Raw genomic sequence first — 24,976 nt, forward strand, 5'->3', positions numbered from 1 at the left:
CATGGACACCTCTGTGGGGCATATGATTTAGTCTGCCACATTCCATACAAAGATCATGAGAAAAATATTTCATCATAAAAACATGGATTTGTTAAAGTTGTTAATAAGGGGAAGCATCACAGTAATAGAGTCTCAATAACGTCTCAAAAGGGGGTGGTAAGGGAAAGATATTTATAGGATTAACCATAGGCTGCCTTTGAGGTGGATATTAGTAGCCTAGGCAGGAATTGGTTAGAATTTGTAAAGTAATTGAATTACCAGAACCTATGAATCTATGCAGAGTTACAGTTAAATCAGTTTATTTGTGGTCTTATATTGTCACAAATGGGCCTAAATAAGCTGGTGTTAAAACAATAAGAGCTTAAATAGTTTTTATTACATATCGTGGAATGGTACAGGGGATCATTTCAGTTTTTGCTTCATTTCATTTTGCAAATCATTAGTTTTTGCTTCATTTCTCAGTCCCCATTCTTTTGGTCAATCTGCAGCGTAAGTCGAAAGAAAGACGATTATTTTCCTGGGGAGGTGATCAATACAGATCTGCACTGCTATTTAGTAAGTTGCAATTACGTATTGAATTTTTCATGGTAGTCATATTGACCTCTATAAGTATCAGGCTTTCTTGTTCTTTTGGTTGGATGATCATTTGTAAATCATCTAGTGTTAGCAGTGGCTGTGCAGCAGCATTTAAGACTCTGAAGATCATATATCTGGTAACTGCTATGCAGACAGACACTAAGACAAAAATCATTAGAGTTTGAAAGGCATTTGAAAGCCATATTCTTAGATTTTGAAAACTGAACAATGAAAGCATGTGACAATCTATTTAGACTTTCCTTATGCAATCAAGTTTCTTTTGCCCTTTAATTTGGGTAGGGTTTAATCAACCTTACTAGTGTATGAGGAATACAGGTCTTGGGGATACCATGAGTAAAGGACACAGATAGCCATTAGCTATCTTGGACCTTAATCCTGAAGTGGGGGAAGAAAATAGCTGAGAAGATAAAGATGCAAACCCAAGGGGATACAGCTACAAAGAAGAACATGGCAACAAATGGGGTCTTGTTCCAGCTGTCTTGGTTGGAAACAGCCTACTTCATGCAGTCTTTAGTTGTTCCAAGGACTTAGGGCTGTCTCTTCTCATGGGACATCTACCTCTAGATGTTACCTAGATTCCTCAACATGCCTTATAAAGCCCTTCATAATCTGGTCATATCTCTGGGATCATTTCCTGAATCTTTTTCTCTTCACTCTCTCTTTGGTGGCCACACTGTCCTTACTGTTCCACAAACAAGTTAACCTTGTTCCTGTCTGAGAGACATTGTACTCATTGTTCCCTTTATGCAAAATGATCTCCCCAATATTTGCACCGCTGACTCCCACAATCCACTCAGGTCACATGTCACCTTCTTAGAAAGGCTTTCCCTTGTCATCATCCAATTTAAAGTCCTCTTGATTCTTTTACCTTGCTTAATTTTTCTTCATAGCACTCTTCTCTCCCTGCATCTGTTTCATATTTATTTGTTATATGCCCCACTTGAATATACACACCATTCAAGAAGGCAGAAAACTTTTCTATTTTGTTCACTGATGTGTTTTCAGGACCTAGAACACTATTCAGCATACGTAGGTGCTCAATAACTACTCGCTGATTGACTGAATAAATAAAAACGTCACATACACTATGTTTCAGCCGTATATAACAATTTGCAGTCCCCAAATGGCTCCTTCTTTTGCAGATGTGGTTTTCCTCTGCCTGCAATAACTTCTCTTTGATTCCTTCACAATTCCTAATCATCCTTCAAGAGTCTGTTTATGTGTCACTGTCCCTGATAAACCTTCCTTGATCCCATCAGGAAGAACTAGGTGTCATCTCTCTTTGTTCTAATAGTACTCTAGGCATACCTCTATCATATTACTTAATACAGTTGACCCTTGAACTAGGCAAGAGTTAGCCCCCATCTCCCATCCCACTGTCAAGTCGAAAATCCATGCATAGCTTTACAGTCCTACCTCTGCATCTGCAGATTCAACCACCAGGGATCATGTAGCACTATAGTATGTATTTATTGAAAAAAATCTACGTATAAGTGGACCTGTGCAGTTGAAATCCATGTTGTTCAAGGGTTAATTGTACATTGCATTAACATTTTGTCTAATCTATGTCTGTATCCTGAGACTCTAGTAGAGGGCTTTGCCCATAGTAAATTCTGAGCAAATGTTTGTTGAATGGTTTTATTCATTGAGTGACAACTGTGTGTCAAGCACTGTACTAGTTTTTATGCACATTATTTTATTTTTTTAATTTTTATTGGGGTATAGTTGATTTACAATGTTGTTTTAGTTTCAGATGTACAGCACAGTGAATCAGTTATACATATACATATATCCACTCTTTTGTAGATTCTTTTCCCATTGTAGGCCATTACAGAGTGTTGAGTAGAGTTCCCTGTGCTATACAGTAGGTCCTTATTAGTTATCTATTTTATATATAGTAGTATGTGTCAATCCCAATCTTCCAATCTATCCCTCCCCCACTCCTTACCTCCAGTAACCATAAGTTTATTTTCTACATCTGTAACTCTATTTCCATTTTGTAGATAAGTTCATTTGTACATAAATACAATGGAATATTACTCAGCCATAATAAAGGATGAAATAATGCCATTAGCGACAACACGTATGGACCTAGAGATTGTCATACTGAGTGAAGTAAGACAAAGACAAATATCACATGATATCGCTTATACGTGGAATCTAAATAAAGGCTACAAATGTACATTATCTTAATCCTGACAAGAAATCTGTAAGATATATGCTACTACCCCTGTTTTACATACGACGAAACTGAATAACTTGCCCAGAGTTTCGAACCTAAGTGTGTCTGACTCCAAACTGGTATTTCTCCCATTGTCTCAAATGAATTAATAAATCTCCTTAATTTTAGTGATACTTACTGGTCAAAATTTAATATCCTAATTTTACCATTAACATTGAAACTCTGATCTTTTAGTTCAGTGTTGCATGCTCGAATACATTTTTACTTGATTCAGCCTCTTTATATTACAGAGAAGAATGGACCCCAGGTACCTTAATAGCACAGGTATCCTACTTTTATTCTGCTTCATAATTAGAGAGTTTTTGATGATGATTCAGGGTCAAGGTTTGGTTAGTCTTTCCTTTTAAGAGAAGGATTATATTTAAGAGCTAGTCCACATGTCATCTTTCAAGAGGTATAAAAGGCCCAAATACATTGAAAGTCATATTGAAATTATAGAATTAATATACCTGGAAGAAAGGAAAATGTGGCAGGAATGAGTTAAAGATAGTAAGACAGTCTCACATATGGGAGAGAACCTGGTGGTTACCCTGATTTCTGTCTTTTCTGCATGCTAGGTGAAGCAGTGTGTATTAAAATTTTAATAACGTTTTTAGAAGTACATAAAATAGTATCACGAGGATCTCAAGCAGTGAGAGCCCAAGCTCTAAAGTCAGACAGACCTGAGATCTAATCCTTGCTCCCCTACCTAATAGCTGAGCAAATTTAAGGAAGTTACTTAACTTTTCTTAAGCCTCAATTTCTTCATCAGTAAAATGGAGAGAAAAGAAGGGCATTAGGTAGGGTAGCTAATTACTACTATAACACACAGCATTAAAATTTTAGAGGCATAATTTAATAAAACAAGTAAAATCCAATACAGGTGTTCCTGGTCATGCAGTTCTCTGGGGCAGGATTCCTTCAAGGACTAATTTGGGGCCCCATGCTTCTTCTATTTTGCAGTTTTGACTTCCTCTAGATTCTTTGAAATCTTCATTCAGCTGGTAGGTAGGGAAAGAAAGAGAATATGGCGCATGTGTAGGAGGTTTTAGAGGTTTTGTGGGCCAAAACTTAAACAGCTTTCATTGTTTCTGTCCACAGTCTATTGTGTATTGACCCCAAGTAATCACAGGAGAGGCTGGGAAACATAGTATGTGTGCTCAGGAGAAAAGGAAACAGACTTTGGGGAATTCGGAGGTGTCTCTGCCACTTCAGGTCATGAGGTGGTCTTAGGGTTTAACTGAGATAATGCATGTAACGTGCTTAGCATAGGGTAAGTAATCAACACAGTTGCATGTAATTATTATTATCACAAGGGTGTATGCTGCGAGTCTGAATAAGGAAGTGAAGTCCTTGCTTGGAGGTTCTAGCAAGAGAGCTCAGCTACATTCAAAGAAAAGTCCTTACCTTTGTGTAAGGTTATATAAGATTATGATCTTTAACTGATTTGGCAGCATCAGGAAACATAAACATTGAAAGGTGAGGGATGAAGGGGTTGCCAAGTTGTTCATGTCAGCTTAGCTAACAGAATGTCAAAAGATTATAATTTAGATAATCTTAATGTCTAAGAAGAGTGGGTGTAGGGAACTGGTAGACTCTTTGGATTTGGGAATGGGCTTAACTGAAATAATAAAGGGTAAAAATTCTGATCAATCCCCTCTTCCATATTCTTTTTCTCCCTCATTTTCTTAAAGTTACAGACATCATAAAGATTCTTCAGGTGCAGCATATTTTCTTCTCCCCACTTATTTTTCTCCTCTGTTGCCATTTAAAATAGTGTAAGAACTCTGAGAACAGAGACCATGTTTGCATCACACATTATTACATCAGCACCTAGCAATGCCTAGCACAGGGTATGCAGGCAAGAAGTATTTGTTGAATGAATTTAATATATATGGTAGTTGCTTCAAGTCTTGCCTAAAGAATCTAGATAAAGTAATGGAAAGACAATGAGTTTTTAAATCTTGCTTCTATCACTTGAGTATTTGTGGGATTCTGGGACTTCTAAGAATTTTTTTTTTAAGCAATAGAGAAAATTATATAAGCATTTAATCTCTAAGACTTTTTTCTTCCCTTTATTAAGTGGCACAATACTTTTTAGAGTTATAGTAATGAGAACTAAATGAAAAAATTCATGTAGTGTTCCTAGCACATAGAAAGCATTCAAAAAACGGTTGTTCCCTCCCCGTACCTCGCACCTCTCTACAATATACTTTTTAATTTAGGGGACCCTAACAATTAATTGACACTAATTGTTTACATATTTAGAAACTTCTAAAATACACCCTTGAAAAAAAGTACAGTGATATTTCTAACAGAAGCTAGTTTATTTATAAGGTGAACATGTCTACAGTTATTTGAATAATGGTGGTTTGTAAGAATCTCTTTGGTAAAAGTAATGGTGAAATACCTTCCTAGAATGACATTCATAGCAGTGCAAAAAATACACGTTGCCTTCTGTGTGTTTAGGAATAACTTTTACATTTTCCCTAAAGATGAAATATTTAGCTACTGATTTAGCTCCTGTTTACCTCAGCAGGGGTCTACCAATGCAGAGGCTCAGGCCACCCGGTAACTTATTAAGTGGAACCCACAGAAGAATAGTAAGGAGGTCTTAAGAATTGGGTAACTCCACGGCCCAATGGACACAGGGCAGCAAACTGGGCACCAAACTGCAGATGGATTGCAGATGCACTGAAGGAAGTCATTACAGTTTTGAGAAATTTGGGGCTGGCTTGACACAGATGAAGCCTGCTGGTTTAAGCACTTTATGTTCTTGGCAAAAGCATGGTGTTGCAAATTTTCACCAGCCATAGTGAAAAAAAAAGGGGGGGAAAGGGAATGGGAGGAGACCACAAAATTCATGATGATACATAAAATGTTAACCATTAGCTTTGCATCTTTTGAGAGTCACCAGATTGAAGCACAGTATTTTGGACTTGGCTAGCAGATGGTGTACACAGACTTTCTGAGTATGTTAGCATTTCATTTGAAACTAGCAAGATTACATAGGACTATCATGGTAATTTAACATTCATGGAGATTTTAAAATTTATCCTTAAACTTGTGTTGAAAGTGGGGCATTTTAACATTTTAAAAGACTTTGTGAAATAGATCTGGATCTCATAGAATAGATTCACAGGATATAATAATTCCTCTAAAATGCCCACAGGACAGTTCCAAGTGTCTTCTTTCCCTGAAAATCTGGCTTACGCAAGAGAAAAAGAGGCCAAAGAGAACAAAGACTAAACCAGGGGAGATGGCAGGTAGTGATGTCTGGATTCTCTGAATGGGACTTCTCCACTTACTACCTTCTCACTTCCTTCTATGGTCTGGACCTTTAATCACCACAGCAGTCAGCCTTGTAGGGTCAGCTAATCTCTGTTGACATCATCGTACTACTTCCCTTTTCAAATTCCAGTGAAGCTATGTGTTTCCTGTCCTATTTGACACCCTAGAGAAAAAAATACTGGCCCATTAGTATCCAAATTTAGACTGGCAGCAATGTGTCAAGTTTTCAGGGAAGAGATAAACAAAAACAGGTGACATTTCCAAGCCTCTCAAGAAAAGGGGAAAAAACCCCCAACCCTTCTGGGGTAAGTAAGCAGGGAGAGCTTCAATACCCACTGTAGGGAGAGGTCTGCTGACAGCCTCCGAGAATGGGCCGACGGAAGCCTTTTCCTTTTCATTAAAGCCAGGAGGATGGTTTTGGGGGCCTCCCTAAACACATTCTTGATTCTGCTAGGAAAGCCCAAGCAGCTCTGACACCCCCTTGCTCAGGGGTAGCTGTGAAGGTAGCTGCACCTCCTCTGTGGGGAGCCGTTGGTTTCAATCACAGACACTAGGACACCCTTGTGGGGGGAGAAGGGAGAAGCCATACGTCCCTCGCCCCGCCTCCCACCTCCCCCCCCGTGACCCCAGCGAGCCCAGCCTCGGGCGACCTGTTAGCAGGGAGCGTCACGTGACGCGGCGGGCCGCGCACTGCCCCCGCGGGGGAGCCTCCTGTTGCGCCCGCCGGGCGGGTTCCATCACGTAACGCGCGGGCGCCGCCCCGCTCTTCCCTCGCCGAGCGAGGGAGGGCCTGCGTCGAAGAGGAAAGAGAAGGGAAAAGGGGCGGGAGACGGAGAAGGAGGGGCGGTGCCCGAGTCACGTGACCCGGGGCAGCCCGGAAAGCTCCGAGGAGGAGCCTGGCGCCGCCATTTTCCTGCAGCTGCCTGTCCCTTTTGCCCTGCCCGGCTTCAGCTGACCAGGGAGGGGGTGGGCTGAGCTGAGGCGGGGGCAGGGGAGTGCCCGATATCGTGCCTGACCCCGCGGGTGACAAGAGCCGGTTCTTTCCGGGCTGGGTGGCAGCGCGCGGCCCTGAGCCCCGCCCCAGGCCGGCAGGCGGAGAAGGAGCCGGTGGGGGTAGGGGGGGTGGGGGTCCTCCGGCGCTTGGGGGTCCCAGTCCCCGCCGGCTGCCGAGCGGGAGGGGTGGCGGAGGAGCCGCAGAGATGTCCGGCCAGAGCTTGACGGACCGAATCACCGCCGCCCAACACAGTGTCACCGGCTCCGCCGTGTCCAAGACAGTATGCAAGGCCACGACCCACGAGATCATGGGGCCCAAGAAAAAGCACCTGGACTGTGAGTGAAGCCGACCGCTGCCCCCGCGACCCGCGTCCTTCTCCCTATCTCTCTTCTTCCCCGCTTCAGCTGCCTCTTCCCTCCCTGCGTCTTCTCTGGCGCGGCGGGTCCTGTGCTCATCCGAGCTGTGTTCTTTCTGCTTCCATCACACCTGCCTTCACGGCTTCCGTTCCCTGTCTAAAAATCCCTGACAAGCCACTCCCCTCCAGGTTCCTAGGGGACCCTGGCTTCTCTGCCCGGTGCTCCGCGATACACATTACAGCCGGCCAACTTGCCTCTCCACCTAGCCCCTCACCTCCCGGCCTCCTCTGTCTGCTGCAGCCTTCTACTCTTTCTTCCCATCTGTCCCGTGCTGCCTAGCCGCCCTCTCCTGAGCGTCTCCCCGCTTGCTCCCGGCCTCACTGCCCTATTGTTTCCCCACTAGCCTTCTTCGGGTTTCCGTAAACGCCTGGTTCCGTGGGCCCGGATCCCTGTTTCTCCGCAACCCTGAGGGCCGCCTCCCTTGAAGTGATTCTCACTTCCTTTGCTCCACTGGCCTCTTCTGTCCCTTCCTTTCCCGGTTTTCTCGTCCACCTTCCCCCCCTCACCCCGCCCTTTGGGTTACCTTTCTTTGCCTCTGTATCTTCACTTAAGTTCCTTCGTCTCATTGTAAATATCATACTCAATATCCGACTTTTTTCCCCTGACTACTTTCTTCGTGGGCGCGAAAGTAAAGGGATTCTGTTGGTGTGGGGAAAGCTTTGTGGAACGCCGGGATTTTTAATCACCTCTGGTGGGGTTTAATCATTGTATTTTCATGCTTTTGACTGGGATAATTTGTGAATGTCAGTCACCCCCCCCCCCTTTTCTTTTTTCTAATGGGGATATGGAAAAGGGTTTGCTGATTTTGGTATCAGTTCCTAGAGCTGTTAAGCCTGGCGGTTTGAATTCTGAAGCTTGAGTGAAGCGTAGACTATTGGAATTCAAAATAGATTAATAATCAAATCTACAAATAACATACATCCTTTAAAAAACTGGTAAAAAGATATTTGGTGATGCTTGAGTTTGGACTCCGTTTTAATTTATGCTGGTTATCTTTTGAGGAACTAGTTTTTCTTACACGCATGATATTACACCATTCACTAACTTAGCTACAATTACTAGAGCTAACTCCTCCCAACTTTTTCCAAACCTGGAAGCCACCTGTAATATCCTCCTTTTTTATTCCACTCCTTTACCTCAAGGTACAAAGATCAGTGGATTACTCAAGCTTTGACTCAATGGAGCTTTGACCTGAAACTTTTCAGGGAAACATAGTGAAAAAGGCATTGTAATAGATAAGTTCCTTTTTTAAATGGCTACTGGACACATAAGCCTGACTGACTTCATCCTACGTGAAAGTTACTTTGCTTTACTGTATGAAGCAAGAGTGAGCATGTCCTGAAAGGAAATTCACTGACGGGAGTCCTGTTTTGAGTTCTCGTTTGGACTTTGGCCGTAAGGTTTGCGCTTTTTAAAAAAATGTACAAAATGTGAATTCTTCCAAGATACTTTGCTCATGAAGTACTGTTAAAACAAGTTACTGCTACAGACAAACCCATTATTCACTGTGACTTATTCCTTCCTTGTGGAAAAGTTTAAAAAGGCATCATTATTGCTTGGTTCTTCTTTTGACTTGCGGTTCATGGAGGCTGCTTGTTAACTATCAATCCTTGACTGTTTTAAAGAATTCAGAATATATTTAAATGGTGACATATTTATAAATGGAAAATTCTTTTAAATACATTATGAAGCTGTTAAGTACCTCTTTTGATTGTCTGATATTTGGAGTAGACATTTCTACTGTTTACTTCTCTTCAAATGACTACTTGGCTTGCTCTACCCAATCTATGGTTTGCCCTAACACTGTTAATTCTTTTGTTAGGTTGGTTTTGTTGTTTGTTTGTTTTTGGCGTTGAAGAAACTACTTGTGACTTTGTGAACTGTTATCCTCATCTCTCCCTTCAAAATGATAAATTATAACACGAATAGATACCACTTTTAAAAGTCTTTTTAAAGGTTCTTGTCTTATTTCAAATGTTGCAGTTCTAACACATTGTGGAAAAGGTCAGAAAATAGGCTAGGTAAATTTAGGAGAGTGAGACTTGCTTGTGGTTTTATGAATGTTAGCCTTTTCTCTTGTAATGGAAGCTGCTGCAGATAAGAACTGGGATTAAGTTTGGTATATGGATAATCTCACATTTGTAGTCTTTTTCTCTACCACTGCTGTGTTTATAAATTCCCACTTTAGAACTTGAATATTCCTGGTAATGTTTGATTTTTTAAAAAAATCTGTATGAATAAGGAGCCACTTACTCTATGAGGTTTTTAAAATACTATTTTTAAAATACAATTTTTTAAAAATACTATTTTCTTTATATTGTTGTTTAAAACACCCTTATAACCAGTTCCACTAATGGAATAAATTTAAGTCTGACCAATGAGTGGTTTTTGTAAACACCTTCTTCCCCCACACACTTTAACATACTTTGAGGAAATTGAAAAGGCTTTCACAAACAGTTCTGGGTTTTGACATCATGGACTTTTAAGTCTTTAATGTAGATACAATTTTTCCTCTTTTAGGAATTTTTCTTTCTAGTGAAGGCTTAGTTCTCTTGTGCCTTTTAATATACTGAGAAACTGTTGCCTAATTAGTTGACCCTAATGAAAGTGATTTTATTTTTTAAATATTAGTATTTAACAAAAATATGCTTAAGACTGCTTTTTCCTATAAGCCTTTAGAGTGTGGAGGTGGTTTCTGTGTACTTCGCCAAAATCTGTCTATATTAGGAAATGATGATTGTAATCCATGAATTATGGCTTAATTCATACTACATTGTATACTTGTTTAAGAAAGAGCTTTTGCTTTGCTTATAGGGGTCAGTAGATAATAATGTTAAGTAGTGTCCCTAATATGAAAAGAGTTGTCAAACCTGAAGCATATTTTTAAAACTAAACATGGTTTGCATTTAATTTCAGGCCTCTAATGGCCATAATCAAGATAGAAGAATAGCAGCCTTGTATTTGAAGGACTTCAGTTTGCCAGGCACTTATTAACCATTATCTAATTTAATCCTTTCTCATAGCTATGGGAGAGGCAAGTCATATGCATAGAAGATCATCTGTAACTAAATTTAAAGAGGTATAGAATACTTAAAACATTATTGGTTGAAGTACAGACAGAACAGAGGTTTTGTTTGTTTGTTTGTTTTTTGTTTTTTTGTGGTTTTTTTTGCGGTACGCAGGCCTCTCACTGTTGCGGCCTCTCCCATTGCAGAGCACAGGCTCCGGACGCACAGGCTCAGCGGCCATGGCTCACGGGCCCAGCCGCTCCGCGGCATGTGGGATCCTCCCAGACCGGGGCTCGAACCTGCGTCGGCAGGCGGACTCTGAACCACTGTGCCACCAGGGAAGCCCAGAAAAGAGTTTTAAAATTTATAAATTCTTGAAGTAAAAACATTCTTACCTGATTTCACAACCTTTACTCTTGTTTTTTTGACAAGAACACTTTTTTCTATACTTGTTTACTTTCCTTGGACATTTATGTTGGGGCATGTTTCACTGAGATGAAATATTATGTTAATGGCTCTAATGTTTTCACTTTTATATCCATATTTTTTACAGTTAATTTCAGGGGACACTTCATTCCAGCCACCATCTGCCTTACATTCTGTATAACAAAATCAAGATCATGTTCTTATTAAGTATCCGTTATAAGCATACCTCTAAAGTAGATACAGTGTGGGTATTTGTGTGTTGTGTAATGGCTCTAGACTCTGCCTAATTTTAATTGTGGAAACATATTTTTTTTTTAAGTAAGAATTTGTGAATGTTTTGAATATGTAGAGGGTGGAATTTGTATTTGGGTAAGTGGTTTGTATAACCATTGAAAATACATATAAAATATTGACAGGCACCCAAAATAATTATCTTTCTAAGCAAATTATTGATTTTTAATGTCTTAGTTAATGATATCCAATGGGTCCTTAGTTTGCGTATTGTCAAGAATATATCTGGTAACTGGGATCTGATTTGAAAGAAGGTACCTGTGAGGAAGATAGTAAGTAGAAGGTCTGCCCCTAGATGGCGCTTGTTTAGAAATAAGGTAACTGGGGCTTTCCAAATGGACAATTATTTCATAGTTATGTTTGGGCTTACTGTTCTTTCCCATAAGAATTAATCGTATGATTTATATTTTCATTTTCATTATTTGACCTGTTCTGTCCCTTACTACTTTAATAGTTCTGAAATACAAAAAAAATGGTAATTGAGTCATCAAAGTGGTAATAGCAAGATTTGACTACTTATGTCAATTGTAGGAGATGTATAGAACTCCACAAATATAAGTTTTTCCTCCTTGACATATTTAGTTATGTTTCTGAATAGTATGTATTTTAAAAGAGCAACCTGAAGAGAATTTTACCTGTAGCCATTTCGGTAGCTGCCTTATTTGTAACTAGCAAATTAATTCTAAAATTTCTTTGTAAAGTAATTAGGCTTCACTGGTGGACTTGTTACTTTAAGAAATACTGTTTAGACTTTATTCATCTATTTTTTATCCTTGTAGCAGTGCTTTTTTTGTTTACGTATTTTATATATCTGAATAATTTTTAAAGATGTCTTAGAATTTAATTTCAATGGAAAAGAAGTGAAGCATCATTATGAAGTGACATGCTTTTTTCCCTCTCATTTGAGTTGTAAAGCACTTGTATGATATTTAATTAGATGTTTTATTTTTTTAACTTTTTTAAGCTCTTCCACTTTACTTTTTAAATTTAAAAAATATTTATTTATTATTTATTTTTGTCTGTGTTGGGTCTTCATTGCTGTGTGCGGGCTTTTCTCTAGTTGCAGTGAGTGGGGGCTGCTCTTCGTTGCGGTGTGTGGGCTTCTCGTTGTGCTGGCTTGTCTTGTTGAGGAGCATGGGCTCTAGGCATGCGGGATTCAGTAGTTGCAGCACCTGGGCTCAGTAGTTGTGGCTTGCGGGCTATAGAGCACAGGCTCAGTAGTTGTGGCACATGGGCCCAGCTGCTCTGCGGCATGTGGGATCTTCCCGGACCAGGGCTCGAACCCGTGTTCCCTGCATTGGCAGGTGGATTCTTAACCACTGCACCACCAGGGAAGTCCCTATTTTTTTTTTTTTGGCCGTGCCGCACAGCTTGAGGGATCTTAGTTTCCTGATCAGGGATTGAACCCGTGCCTCCTTTAGTGGAAGCGTGGAGTCCTAACCATTGGACCGCCAGGGAATTACCTAGATTTTTTTTTTTAATTTATTTATTTTTATTTTTGGCTGTGTTGGGTCTTCATTTCTGTGCAAGGGCTTTCTCTAGTTGTGGCAAGCGGGGGCTACTCTTCATTGCGGTGCGCGGGCCTCTCACTGTTGTGGCCTCTCTTGTTGCAGAGCACAGGCTCCAGACGCGCAGGCTCAGTACTTGTGGCTCACGGGCCCAGTTGCTCCGCGGCATGTGGGATCCTCCCAGACCAGGGCTCGAACCCGTGTCCCCTGTTAGCAGGCAGACTTTCAACCACTGCGCCACCAGGGAAGCCCCCCCCAGATGTTTTAAAAATACATTGTTTAATTTATTTTAACTAATCAGAATTGGTTTAATTTAAATAATGTGAAAGTTCACCAATTTGTTTAAAATAATTGATTTTAATTAGTCATCAGAATTGCTTTAATTTGAATAAAATACTTTATTTTGACTCTGATTATCATTTAGAATATTTAATGTGAAAGTTCACCCTAATACATAGAAAGTCTTTTCTGTTTTCTTCAGTTTCAAAGTGCTTAGTTCCGTGATTTTGCCCTTAAAGTCAAAGAAGCAAGTAAAATAAACTTAAAGACTTCTTGGCAAGAGGTTAGCGCCCTACCAAGAAGAAGTAGGGTTAGATTTTCAAAGTAAAGGCTTAATATTTGCTTTTCCTGTTCTTTTGGTGGCTGAAGTGGCATTTCCGTTACTTTGTGTTCTGTCTCAGTATGTTCCCAGTTAAATGGCTTTATATATTTCTCTAGAGAATTGAAATTTTTGGATTTGATCTTTCAGAATTTTGTGTATTCACTGTGTATATGGTTCTTTTCATGGAGAATTGTTTGTAGGCAGTTACAATTTACTAATGATATTCCTTTAAAAGGGAATTTTAATGAACTTAAACCTTTGTATTAAAAATTATGTTCAGAATTGTAATTTGCCGGGTTATCAGAATATTAAGGATTTCTCAAGTTACATTAGAATATAGTGGCAATACTCACAGCTAGACATGTTTTTTGTGTTTATGCCTAGGTTGTGTTTACATTTATTTAACAAATGTTTATGCTTACTTTGTGCTGGGCACTCACATTACTGAACACTTTGCATTTATAAACTTGTTTATTCCTTTCAACAACTTTGTGAGAGATTTTATTATTATTATTTTTAAAGTTATTTATTTATTTTTGGCTGCGTTGGATCTTCGTTGCTGCGCGCAGACTTTCTCTAGTTGCAGCGAGTGGGGGCTACTCTCTGTTGCAGTACGTGGGCTTCTCATTGCAGTGGCTTCTCTTGTTGCAGAGCATGGGCTCTAGGTGTGCGGGCTGCGGCTCACGAGCTCTAGAGCACAGGCTCGGTAGTAGTTGCTCCGCAGCATGTGGAATCTTCCTGGACCAGGACTCGAACCTGTGTCCCCTACATTGGCAGGCGGATTCTTAACCACTGTGCCACCAGCGAAGTCCAAGAGATTTTATTATTATCACCATTTTACTGAAGAGGAAACTAAGGCACTGAGTTTAGTAATTTGCCCAAGGTCACATTGCCAGGAAGAAGAGAACTGGGATTTGAACCCAGGTAGTCTAGCATCAGGTCTGGCTTTCACTTTAGTGTAACTTTTTATGTAATGATTTTCTATTCTAGAGAATGAATAGACCATGTTTATCTATTCATGGCTGTTTCTTAAAGTGTGGTCCAGGGATTCCTGGGAGTCCCCAAGACCCCTTCAGCGTATTTGTGAAATCGAAATTATATTCATATGCTGAGACATTATTTTCCTTTTCCATTTTCATTCTTCCACTATTGTACAGTGGAGTTTTCCAGAGGCTATGTGGTACTGCAACAAATTGAATGTAGTAGCAGATATGAAAATCTAACTGTTTTCTATTAAGCCAGATAGTAAAGAGTTTTGGAAAAAAATGTGAAACAATGCCACTGTTCTAAATTTTGGTTTTGGAAAATACAGTTATTTTTTATGAATAATGCTAACATATGATGAATTTTATTATTTTAAAATGAATTAATATTTAAAAATTTCTCAGTTTTAATTTCTAACACAGTAAATACCAATAGAGAAAAACCACATAAGCAAAAGCTCTTTGGGGTCTTCAATTTTTAAGATTGTAAAGGTTCTGAGACTAAAAAATGCAACTCTAAGGAATGGTGTTTAGAAGAGGGGAGAAAAGAATACTTAGAGAGAAACTAGATGTAAGTGGTCCTTTAAATTCTCAGAGTAATTTTGATTTGATTTGATGGGTAACAGTGGTCCAATCATTGTAGGACTGAGCAAGAGATGTGACGTGATCTTTTGATTATGTCATGCGGTTGAGTAGATTGGAAAGAATGTGCTGTGTGACTTGGAAAGGAGACTTCTGGGGGGCAAAAAGAGTCTCTAACAGTAATAATGTAAGTTTTCCTAAAAGGCCTTGATAGAGTCCATCATTAATTGAGACTCTTTTTTTTTTTTTTTTTGCAGTACGCGGGCCTCTCACCATGTGTCCTCTCCCGTTGCGGAGCACAGGCTCCGGACACACAGGCTCAGTGGCCATGGCTCACGGGCCCGGCCGCTCCGTGGCACGTGGGATCTTCCCGGACCGGGGCATGAAATTGAGACTCTTGATCTATTTTTCCTCACTTGTTTTGTTTTAAATATATCTAAGCTATTTCTTTTCAGTCAAGCAGGTTAGGTACCAGTTGAACCAAAATAAATTCTTGACCCTCAAACTATTAGCCAGCCTTTGCAAATCCCATTCCTTGGACACAAAATATCTTCACCTCTCTGTCAGTACAGATGCATCCTTCCTTTTAAACCTTCTTTAAACTAACTTGCTTTTGTTAACATTCACCTTTAAAGTAACCACTTTCCTAAAGACGTTACTGAATAACTCCCCCTGGTTCTGTCAGTCCAACATTATTATCACCATTTAAAGTTTACATATATATATATATTTTTTTATTAAACTGTACTCAGTATTATGCTTTTATGTATATATTGGGTTCATGTGTGTTTTCTCTGTGAATAGGAACTGTTCTTTTTTGTACTGTTCTATGTCTCTTCTCAAAGTAACTAATCAGTGGCCCTTTGGGTGCCCAGTAAGTACTGAATGATTACACATAATCTCCCGTCACAGCTCAGGCTATTCCATGAACAATGTATGGTGGACACACCGTAGAGATCTATTGCAGTAGATATTTTAATAATGTTTTTGTGGGCATTATCTTAGTTGCAGTGAATGGTAATCACCTGATTACAAAATTATATATGAAGTCATTCAGTAGCATTGATAAAAAAGATTATAACAAATTGCTATGGCACCTATGAGGCATTGAGGTTTAGTTTTGTTTAGGTATTATGTGGTTTTTCCAAAGTATTGTTATAGCAAAGAAAAAAAGTTTCTTGGTTACAGCTACTCAGTTTGAAAACTATATTCAAATGCATGGTTTTTGAGGATATGGTCTTAAAAGTAGAAATTAATTTTAAGAATTAAACAGGGTACCAGAATTAGATTTGAAATGTTTATCAGAGCTGCTTCCTTGTACAGCTCTAGGAGGTGCTGATCACATTATAATCTATGTGCAGGGTGCCTCCAGTATATAACTGTGTGGCAGCCTCACTTTAGGATAAAGTACACTTAATAGATAATGTCAAAATGCAAAAGAAAAGAAATGACTTTTAGAATTAAGCCTTGTGAGGTATGAAGCAAAGGTTGGAGTAGTAGTAGTGATGGCCTAAAGTACACGTAGTAGGTAACGTCAAGATGCAAAAGAAAACAAATGACCGTTTTAGAACGAAGCCTTGTAGGGTAAGCAAAGGTTGGAGTGCTAAGTAGTGATGGCCATGATAGTAAGACCACTAAATCCAGATCATCAGTTCATTCCAGGGGCTGGTAGGAGTTGCTGCAAGTCTTCTCTGAATGCTTGGAATTCCAGCAGTGATTTCTGAAACGGTGCTGGTATTTATAGTCATAAACTTAGTACTTGAAAGCTTGCTAGGGGCCCTGATTTTACTCAAGGGACATTTCTTTCAAGTAGTGGTTGAGGAAGCTAGATATGCTTTGCAAACTTCTTCCTTCACTAAAGATTGCAGGTATACTTTACAAGTGACTTCATAGGGTATACTCAGTTGCTGTATTTTAATGTACATGTTTCTGCTGATTATAGATCTCCTCATGTGATTTATAAGCTCTGAGAACAAGGGTCATGGTGTGTGTGTGTGTATGTATGTTAAAATTTTTATGTGCTGGTAATAGAGTTAGTTATCCTGTGGAAGCTTGAGAAATACAAATGTAACATTTTAAATACATCTAATATGCAAAAATCTTACCGTAATTCAAGTATATACCAAAAAGTAAATAGGGTGGTATTCACACCAGAGAGGATTTGCAGACCTTTTTGGTGTATTAGAAACAGTTGTTTGCAGAAATTTATTATCATGCATGGTATTGACTGATTTGAGATATTGTCATTTAATCCAAAGCTAATGTGAAAAGGGGGATTGTGAGGCAAAGTGATTTTTTTAATGCAATTTTTAAATTGAGATGTAGTTCACATAACAAAATATATTCACAGTGTTGTGTGCAACCATCTCCAGTATCTAATAACAGAACGTTTCCCCCCACCCCCAAAAGAAACCACCTATCTGTTAGCAATCACTCCCCCCATCTCTCCACCCTCATTCCCTGGCAACCAGTAATCTACTTTCTGTCTATGGATTTTCCTATTCTGGACATTTCATATGAGTAGAATCATACAATACATGGCCTTTCATGTCTGGCTTCTTTCACTTAGCATAATGTTTTCAAGGTTTATTTATGTTGTAGCATGTAACAACACTTCATTCTTTTTATAACCTAATAATATTCCCTTGTATGGATATACCACATTTTGCTCATTCATCCATTGATGGACACTTGGGTTGTTTATCCCTTTAAATCCAGGAAGAATAGTATTGCTATGAACATCTGTATAGAAGTGTTTGTGTTAACATGTGTTTTCAGTTCTCTTGGGTATGTACAAAGGAGAAGAATTTCTGGGTCATATGGTGGTTATATGTTAACTTTTTGAGGAATTACTAGACTGTTTTCCATAGCAGCTGCACCATTTTACATTCCCAACAACAATGTATAAAGGTTTCAGTTTCTCCGTATTTTTGCTAACACTTGTTATTTTCAGGGTATTTAAAAATTTTTTTTCATCGTAGTCATCCTAGTTAAATATATATATATAGTATATATCATGATTTTGGTTTGCATTTCCCTAATGACTAATGATGTTAAACATCTTGTTAATGATGTTGAGCTTATTGACCCTTTGTATATCTTTGAAAAAATGTCTATTCAGATCCTTTGCCCATTTTAAATTTGGTTCTTTATTATTTGGAATGCTAGAAGAGTTCTTTACATATTCTGGATACTAGATCCTTATATGACTTGAAAATATTTTTCCCATCCTGTGTCTTGTCTTTCCACTTTTTTGATAGTGTTCCCCCTGCCCTTTTAAAAAGCAAAGTATAGTTGATTTACAATATTATATTAGTTCCACGTATACAACATAGTGATTCATAATTTTTTAAATAAATGATAGTGTCCTTTGATGCACAAAAGTTTTTAATTTTGAAGTTCAGTTTGTCTATATTTTCTTTGAATATTTGTGCTTTTGGTATAATATCTTAAGAAACCATTGGCTAATCCAAGGTTACGCAGATTTACACCTTACCTACTCCTAAGAGTTTTAGCTCTTTTAGGTTTGATCAGCTTTGAGTTAATTTTTATATATGGTGTGTGGACACAAGATGACGTTAAGGAAAATGAAGGATATTTGAGTTTTTCCCCTTCTTTTGAGGTTTACATGGGGTACAACTCTGCTACCTCTGTGTAATGTGGAAATAGAGATTAGTGAGGGAGAAAAAATTTTCCTTGATGGCATTCTCCAGTACTGGTAATAGTTCATTGACTATGGAAAATTCAAGTCAAACATTTCTCAACTGAATGGACTAATTAATCTAATCCAACAACCTTTTTTTTTTTTTTTTAGGTTCTTGGGATAGTTTAAATGTGTGAAGAGATAATACATAGTTGCATGAGTGTCCATAAGCAGTAATTTTTGTCTATACAGAATGGTGTGTATGTTTCCATAGTATCTTGTACTTCTCCATAATGACTTGTACTACTTCTTTTTTTTATTGGAGTAAAATTGCTTTACAATGTTGTATTAGTTTTTGCTGTACAATGAAGTGAATCAGCTATATGTATACCTATATCCCCCCTCTTGGACCTCCCTCCCACCCCACCATCCCACCCATCTAGGTCGTTAACAGAGCATGGAGCTGAGCTCGCTGTGCTCTACAGCAGGTTCCCACTAGCTATCTATTTTACACTTGGTAATGTATTTATGTCAAACCTAATCTCCCAATTCATCCCACCCTCCACTTCCCACCCTGTGTCCACATGTCTGTTCTCTATGTCTGCATCTCTATTCCTGCCCTACAAATAGGTTCATCTGTACCATTTTTCTAGATTCCACATATATACGTTAATATACGATATTTGTTTTTCTCCTTCTGGCTTACTTCACTCTGTATGACAGACTCTAGGTCCATCTACATCTCTACAAATGATCCAGTTTCATTTCTTTTTATGGCTGAGTAATATTCCATTGTATATATGTACCACATCTTCTTTATCCATTCATCTGTTGTTGGACATTTAGGTTGTTTCCATGTCCTGGCTATTGTAAGTAGTGCTGCAGTGGACATTGGGGTACGTATAGCTTCTATAATTATAAGTGTTTACAGAAAACCCTTGTGTGTCCTCTTTACTGTGCTAAATAGAGCATATAGCAAGTATGTAATAAAAAGATGCTGAAAGAATGAAGAAGGGATGAAATTTCCATGAGGGGTTTCTAATGTGTTATCAAAGAACGTTTTAGGATTTTTTCCATAAAGGAAGAGAAAGATTACTGTAGGGCTAATGCCTTTGCTATAAGTAGTAGTTGTTTGTTTAAACTTCTTTCTGTTTCCATGATGAAGTAAATTTTTATTCTTTATTGGTTGAAAATGTGAGGAATTATGGAAGTTAAGAAGTAAATTTCCAGAGTTAGATTATATAAAATTAGGGTAGTTTGACACACTTAAAATATTATTTATTCCAGGACCTACTTAATATTGGTATATTTGATTTCAAATGTTTCTTCCGTTTTTGTTTTCTTTTTTCCCCTGTTATTATGAGTATTATTTGCTAATGTATGGTTGTTGTAAGTGAATTCCAGGCAGTCTTTGATTTTAGACTTTGTGTTACCTGTGATAGTTCACACCTGATAGCAGAATGCTATAGGCCTTATTTGCTAAATGCTTGTGTTTTTTGTTATAAGATATTGGCAAAACTTGTAAAGTAAGATAGAAATGAAGTATATGTCTTTAATAGGCTATAATGAACTGGATGTTGACCTTGATTGGCTTCTTTCTACTACCTACTTCACCTATGCCCTTTTTGTCCTAGTCTTAGGGCTCTGTGGTGAATTGCTTATGGAAATCCAAATTAATTTTTTTTGAATATGTAATGTAGATAAATCTTAATTCATTTGTGTACCTACAGACTCAAGAGTTTATTTTGTGTGACTTTATATTTCTTGGAGAGGACCTGAGTGGAAAAAAGAGAATTATAAGAGCAAATCTTCTTTTAAAATTTCATGTTATTTTAGTAAAATTATCTAGGAAACTGTATTAAAATCTTTTACTTATTCTATGAGCAAGAATATGGGGTGAAAGTTCTGAGATTGAGTTCTGTTGAATTGAACAGTGCTGGCAAAACCCCTGGTTAGAAGCATTAAATGGGGTGCTGAGGAAAAGTGATCAAGGCCTAGAAAGTAATGTAAAAATGAATGGCACTTAATCGTTACTCTAAAAGGAACATGAGATCTGATGTTGAAAATGTGTAAACAAATAAACAAATAATTGAGATAAATGCGTAATATTATTTACATAAAGTATCAAAGTAGGGGCTGGAGTAATTTTGAAGGAGTTAATGACAGCTTTGTAGAGGAGGTAACAAGAATTTTAAGAATGAACAGTGATTTGCCAGATGGACAAAGGGATTCCTCCTAAATAGATTAGCACATTTAGGGACACAGAGGCAAGAAAACATTTTGATGTGTTTGGGGAAAACTTTAAGTAGTGCTGTATGGTGGAATGTAAAGTGTTAATGAGAGTAAGAGGGAGATGAGGTTGGAGAGAGAGCCCTTAAATGTCTTGTAAGGACAGGAGTTATCTTGGTAGACTCTGGTCTCTCCTCCCCAGATCCTGATTTTAGGATCCCCTTTCCTCCCATTTATTAGCTGCTTTCCTAGCTTTAGATGCCAGTGTTATGGAACTGGAGGAACTGCTTTCCTTTTTCCTGGTAATTTGTGGCAGAGTTATTGAAAGGGAAGGAAGATAGGAATCTACAATCCTGTTGCCTTTTGTGCAGGGGGCTAGATGAGCTTTGGCACCTGAAGTTGTACTTCTGAATGTTGTTATACATGGTGGTTTGGCTCACTGAGTAAATAAAATCAGGTACACTGATCTCATGGCTTTTGTGGGCTTGGATGCAAGTGAAGTGTTTTTGAGTTCCAAATTTATGAATGAACTTAAACACAAACTATCTTATCATCTGACGATGGTCAGCGTGAAGAGGAAAAGTTTGATAAGATTCTTGGAGGCATGTTTGATTTATGTGGTTTAACAATTGATATCAATTTATTTACAAAGGATACATTAATTATTAGTTTCTTCAGGTTTTTAAAGCCTGATTTCTACCAAACAAGACTTTATTAGTCTAGTGGAAATTAATATACTCATTAGCAATTGCATATTGAGTGTCTATTATATAAACAAGTTACCATGTTGAGATTATTGAGAAATCTAAAACTGAAATTGCTGATCATGTCCTCAGTCTAGTAAGGAAGATGACATATACAGATAGTTGTATTACCAGGCAGTGTGAGATAAGCTCAGATCAGACGTCATTGAAAATTAGAGGAGAGAGAGAGATAACTGCTTTCGATGAGGGGGAGAAATGGACCTTAAATGATAATTAGGGAGGAGCAGTAGGCATTTCAGCTGGAGGAAAGAGCATTGAGCAAACATTTGTAGGTAGGAAAGCTGGAACTGTGCTTGGGGAACAAAGCAATCTGTTTAACTTGAGATGGTAAATGGGGTGCTTTGAGGCCAGAGGAAGGACAGGTTAGGCGTAAGGAGAGAGGTAGTTGGAGCAATTGTCTGAGGTGAGATTGTGGAGGGAGTATGGATTTTAATCATATGACCTTTAGATATATCTCATCTCCTGGTAGCTTTTGGCTGCTGTAGGTAAAGTTGAACCATAGTTAGAGCTGATTTTCAAAGTTGCACTATGTTTTCTGCTGCCAGTGTTAAAATAGGGAAGGCAAGAAGTTTTGCTGATCTTGAAGCTGAGAATGAGATTTTATATCTCATATTAACTTGGTTATAGACTGTATTAATAGTGGCAATATCTAAGGCTTTGGGGATTTCTGAGTATATAGATTGCACAGGAATGAATTATTGAAGAAGTCTTCTAAACAGTAATAATATATTCCTAATTTTGATCTGAAGATAGAGATTTTATTAAAGTTTAAGGAAACTCAGTCTTCAGTGTTGCACAAAATCTGATCAGATCAGTTTTTTTTTAAGGACACAACCTGCATGGTGGGGATAATAGCTCAGATTTAAAGAATCCTTTCTGTCTTAAGCACTTGACATGCATGAACACAGTTAATCTTCATAAAAAAACCTATTGAATATGTAGTCTTATTAGCTCTATTATACAGATACATAAAGGAGACATTATTAATAAAAGGAAATAGAGAATAAATTTAGCACTTAAATGGCAATGAAGAACCTTGAGTGGAAGTCAGGCAATCTGGGGAATCTCTTAGCTCACAGAGAACTTTCAGGGAATGGGATATAGTTAGGAGAAAGCCTTTCTTTGAGAAATATAATTTCTGTAAATATGTAAGATTACATTTGGAAACAGCAACTTCTTATGCTTCTTATGCTTTTAGAGGAATAAGCCTGAACTGGAATGTGGTGTGCTGGCCCCAGCTCCATATGACCTTAGGAAAATCCCTTACTCACTTAAATTGCTTATTTTCTAAATTGCCTCCCTGCTCTGTTGTTCTGTGATGCTATATTTGTGCCCCTTTAGCTTTTTTGTTCTTGGCTTGGTGCTTTGGAAACTAAGATTAAGGATGATTTCTTTATGAGCTTTTGCTTCATTCTCCATTAATTAGAGTAGCTCACCTACCAATATATCATCTTTCCTTGAAAAACAATTTTAACTTAAATATTTTACTGTCATTGGGAGGGAGGGGTAGCATTGTTTTCTGTGACTTTGTTTTAGGAGAAAATGGCCAACAAAAATGTGAATTTTCTTCTATCTTATTAAAAATATGTGAATTATGTAAAATATTAACATACTTGATAATAAAATACTTCCTATTAGCCTTTCCAACCATGTTTCAAATGCTTTCTTTTCTGAATTTTTCACTTAAGTCAGCCAGGTTGACCACAGGATGTTTATTTTCCTTTCATGTTTGCCCCCTTGGGGCACTTATGTTTGAGTTGGATGCCCTTATTTGGTGAGGGAGAACAGGACCCTTCTCCCCTCTTCCCCCTTCCCTGGTTGGTCAGATGAGCCATATCTGTCAAGCCTTCAGTAGCAGTTGTAATCAAATTGCTCCTCTATCCCTCTGCAGAGGCTTTCTTTTTTCTGTTTTCTTTTTCGTCGTCGTCGTCTTCTTTCTTTTTTTTTTTTTAACTCAGAGCATCTTGAGCCTGTTTATTTCTCCTGAAAACAGGGACTGTTTTGTCTCGGTATCCCCAATACCCAGAATATAATGAATGCCTGGTGCATAATTATATCTTAGTAAATATTTAATAAATCTTTGATGAAGATAATGGACTTAATATACTGGGCTGGTTAATGAACTATTTAGTCAACAGTTTTTTGTTTTATTTTTTAAATGTGAATTTCCTGGACAGAATCTTTATTGCAAATATTCAGATATGATCTTGGTCTTTAGCTAGTTGGTTCACCTGATAAGTTCATAGTGTTCATGCTAGGATTATGAATTTGATACCTGAAAAGCGGTGATGGTGGTGGTCCCTTAACTACTGCCACAGACTAAATGATGTACAGTGGTGATTATCTTGCTTTTGTTGGCTGTTGGTTATAATGGGAGATCAGTTGACTATATATAATGGAGCATCACTAATCCATCCCCTTGTGTTCATTTGCACAGTAATTTAAAATTATTTGGTTAAGTGATGAATTTGTGAATTAAAGCCTTATACCTTATTTTTATCACTTATTTTATTTCATAGAACCATAGAAATTAAGCGTTATTTTTGTTTCAAAGATTATTTATTTGTTGGGGAGACTGTTTCTTGAATTATATGTATACTATGGATATTTATTGTGGATGGGGGTTGCATATGTCTACTTATTAAGGCTGGAACTTGTAATAGACCAACACTGCATCCGTTTTTCCAAGTATAGCTGCCTACTCTTTTTTGGCCTGCAACCTTTTGTGTTCTTAGGGCCACCACTAAGAGAAGATGAGGGAATTCCCTGGCGGTCCAGGTTTAGGACTCCACGCTCTCACTGGTGAGGGCCCGGATTCAGTCAGGGAGCTAAAATCCCACAAGCCGTTCAGTGCAGCCAAAAAAAAAAAAAAAAGTTTTACTTGCAGGTACATGTATGTGTAGTTAGTTTTGAGTTAACTTGTCAAATACAGTGTGAGCTGTCTTTCTTTTTGGCAGTCTTTTTACCTTTTTTAACTTTAAGTAAGTAACTTATTGATATCATTTAGAATAATCTTTAGTTGTATACAATATGAATTATACCTAGGAAACTTGTTTTAATATGTGTTGGTATCTTTTTTAACTGCTAAGTTTGTCTTCAGGTAGCATTTTTGGGGAGGGAGGGGCAAGATTTTGGAAATGTGTAGCATTTATATTAGGTGAGTAGAAAACAAAACATCTCACTAATTGCAGTTACTAGCTTTATTTCAGATGAGATGTTGTGGGGAAATGGGTCTAGTTTTGATTTATAAGGCCAGTGTGAAGATTAATTGGTATAAATACCAATTAATTGAATGGATTCAATTGAATGGATTGCTCAATTCAATTCAATTGAATGAAATTGAATGGATTGCTCTACAGTGAATTTGTTTTTAAGAACTGCATATCCAAGAGGGTTACAGGATAGCTGCGTTTGATCTCTTG

At 38.1% G+C, this 24,976-nt stretch overlaps 1 protein-coding gene across 10 annotated transcripts in view; it reads left to right on the forward strand.

Moving 5' to 3' along the window:
* The first annotated feature begins 7,022 nt into the window (after positions 1–7,022).
* Positions 7,023–24,976, forward strand: part of PICALM (phosphatidylinositol binding clathrin assembly protein) — a 107,247-nt gene continuing 89,293 nt past the window's right edge. For all 10 annotated transcript variants that reach the window (XM_082661298.1, XM_082661303.1, XM_082661301.1 and 7 more), the window contains exon 1: positions 7,023–7,438. In XM_082661298.1, coding sequence (XP_082517424.1) covers positions 7,309–7,438 — 130 coding nt within the window. In that variant the 5' untranslated portion in view covers positions 7,023–7,308. The remainder of the gene's footprint in view (positions 7,439–24,976) is intronic.

This window comes from Grampus griseus, assembly GCF_964374135.1.
Source record: "Grampus griseus genome assembly, chromosome: 8".
In the NCBI taxonomy this organism is placed as follows: domain Eukaryota; kingdom Metazoa; phylum Chordata; class Mammalia; order Artiodactyla; family Delphinidae; genus Grampus; species Grampus griseus.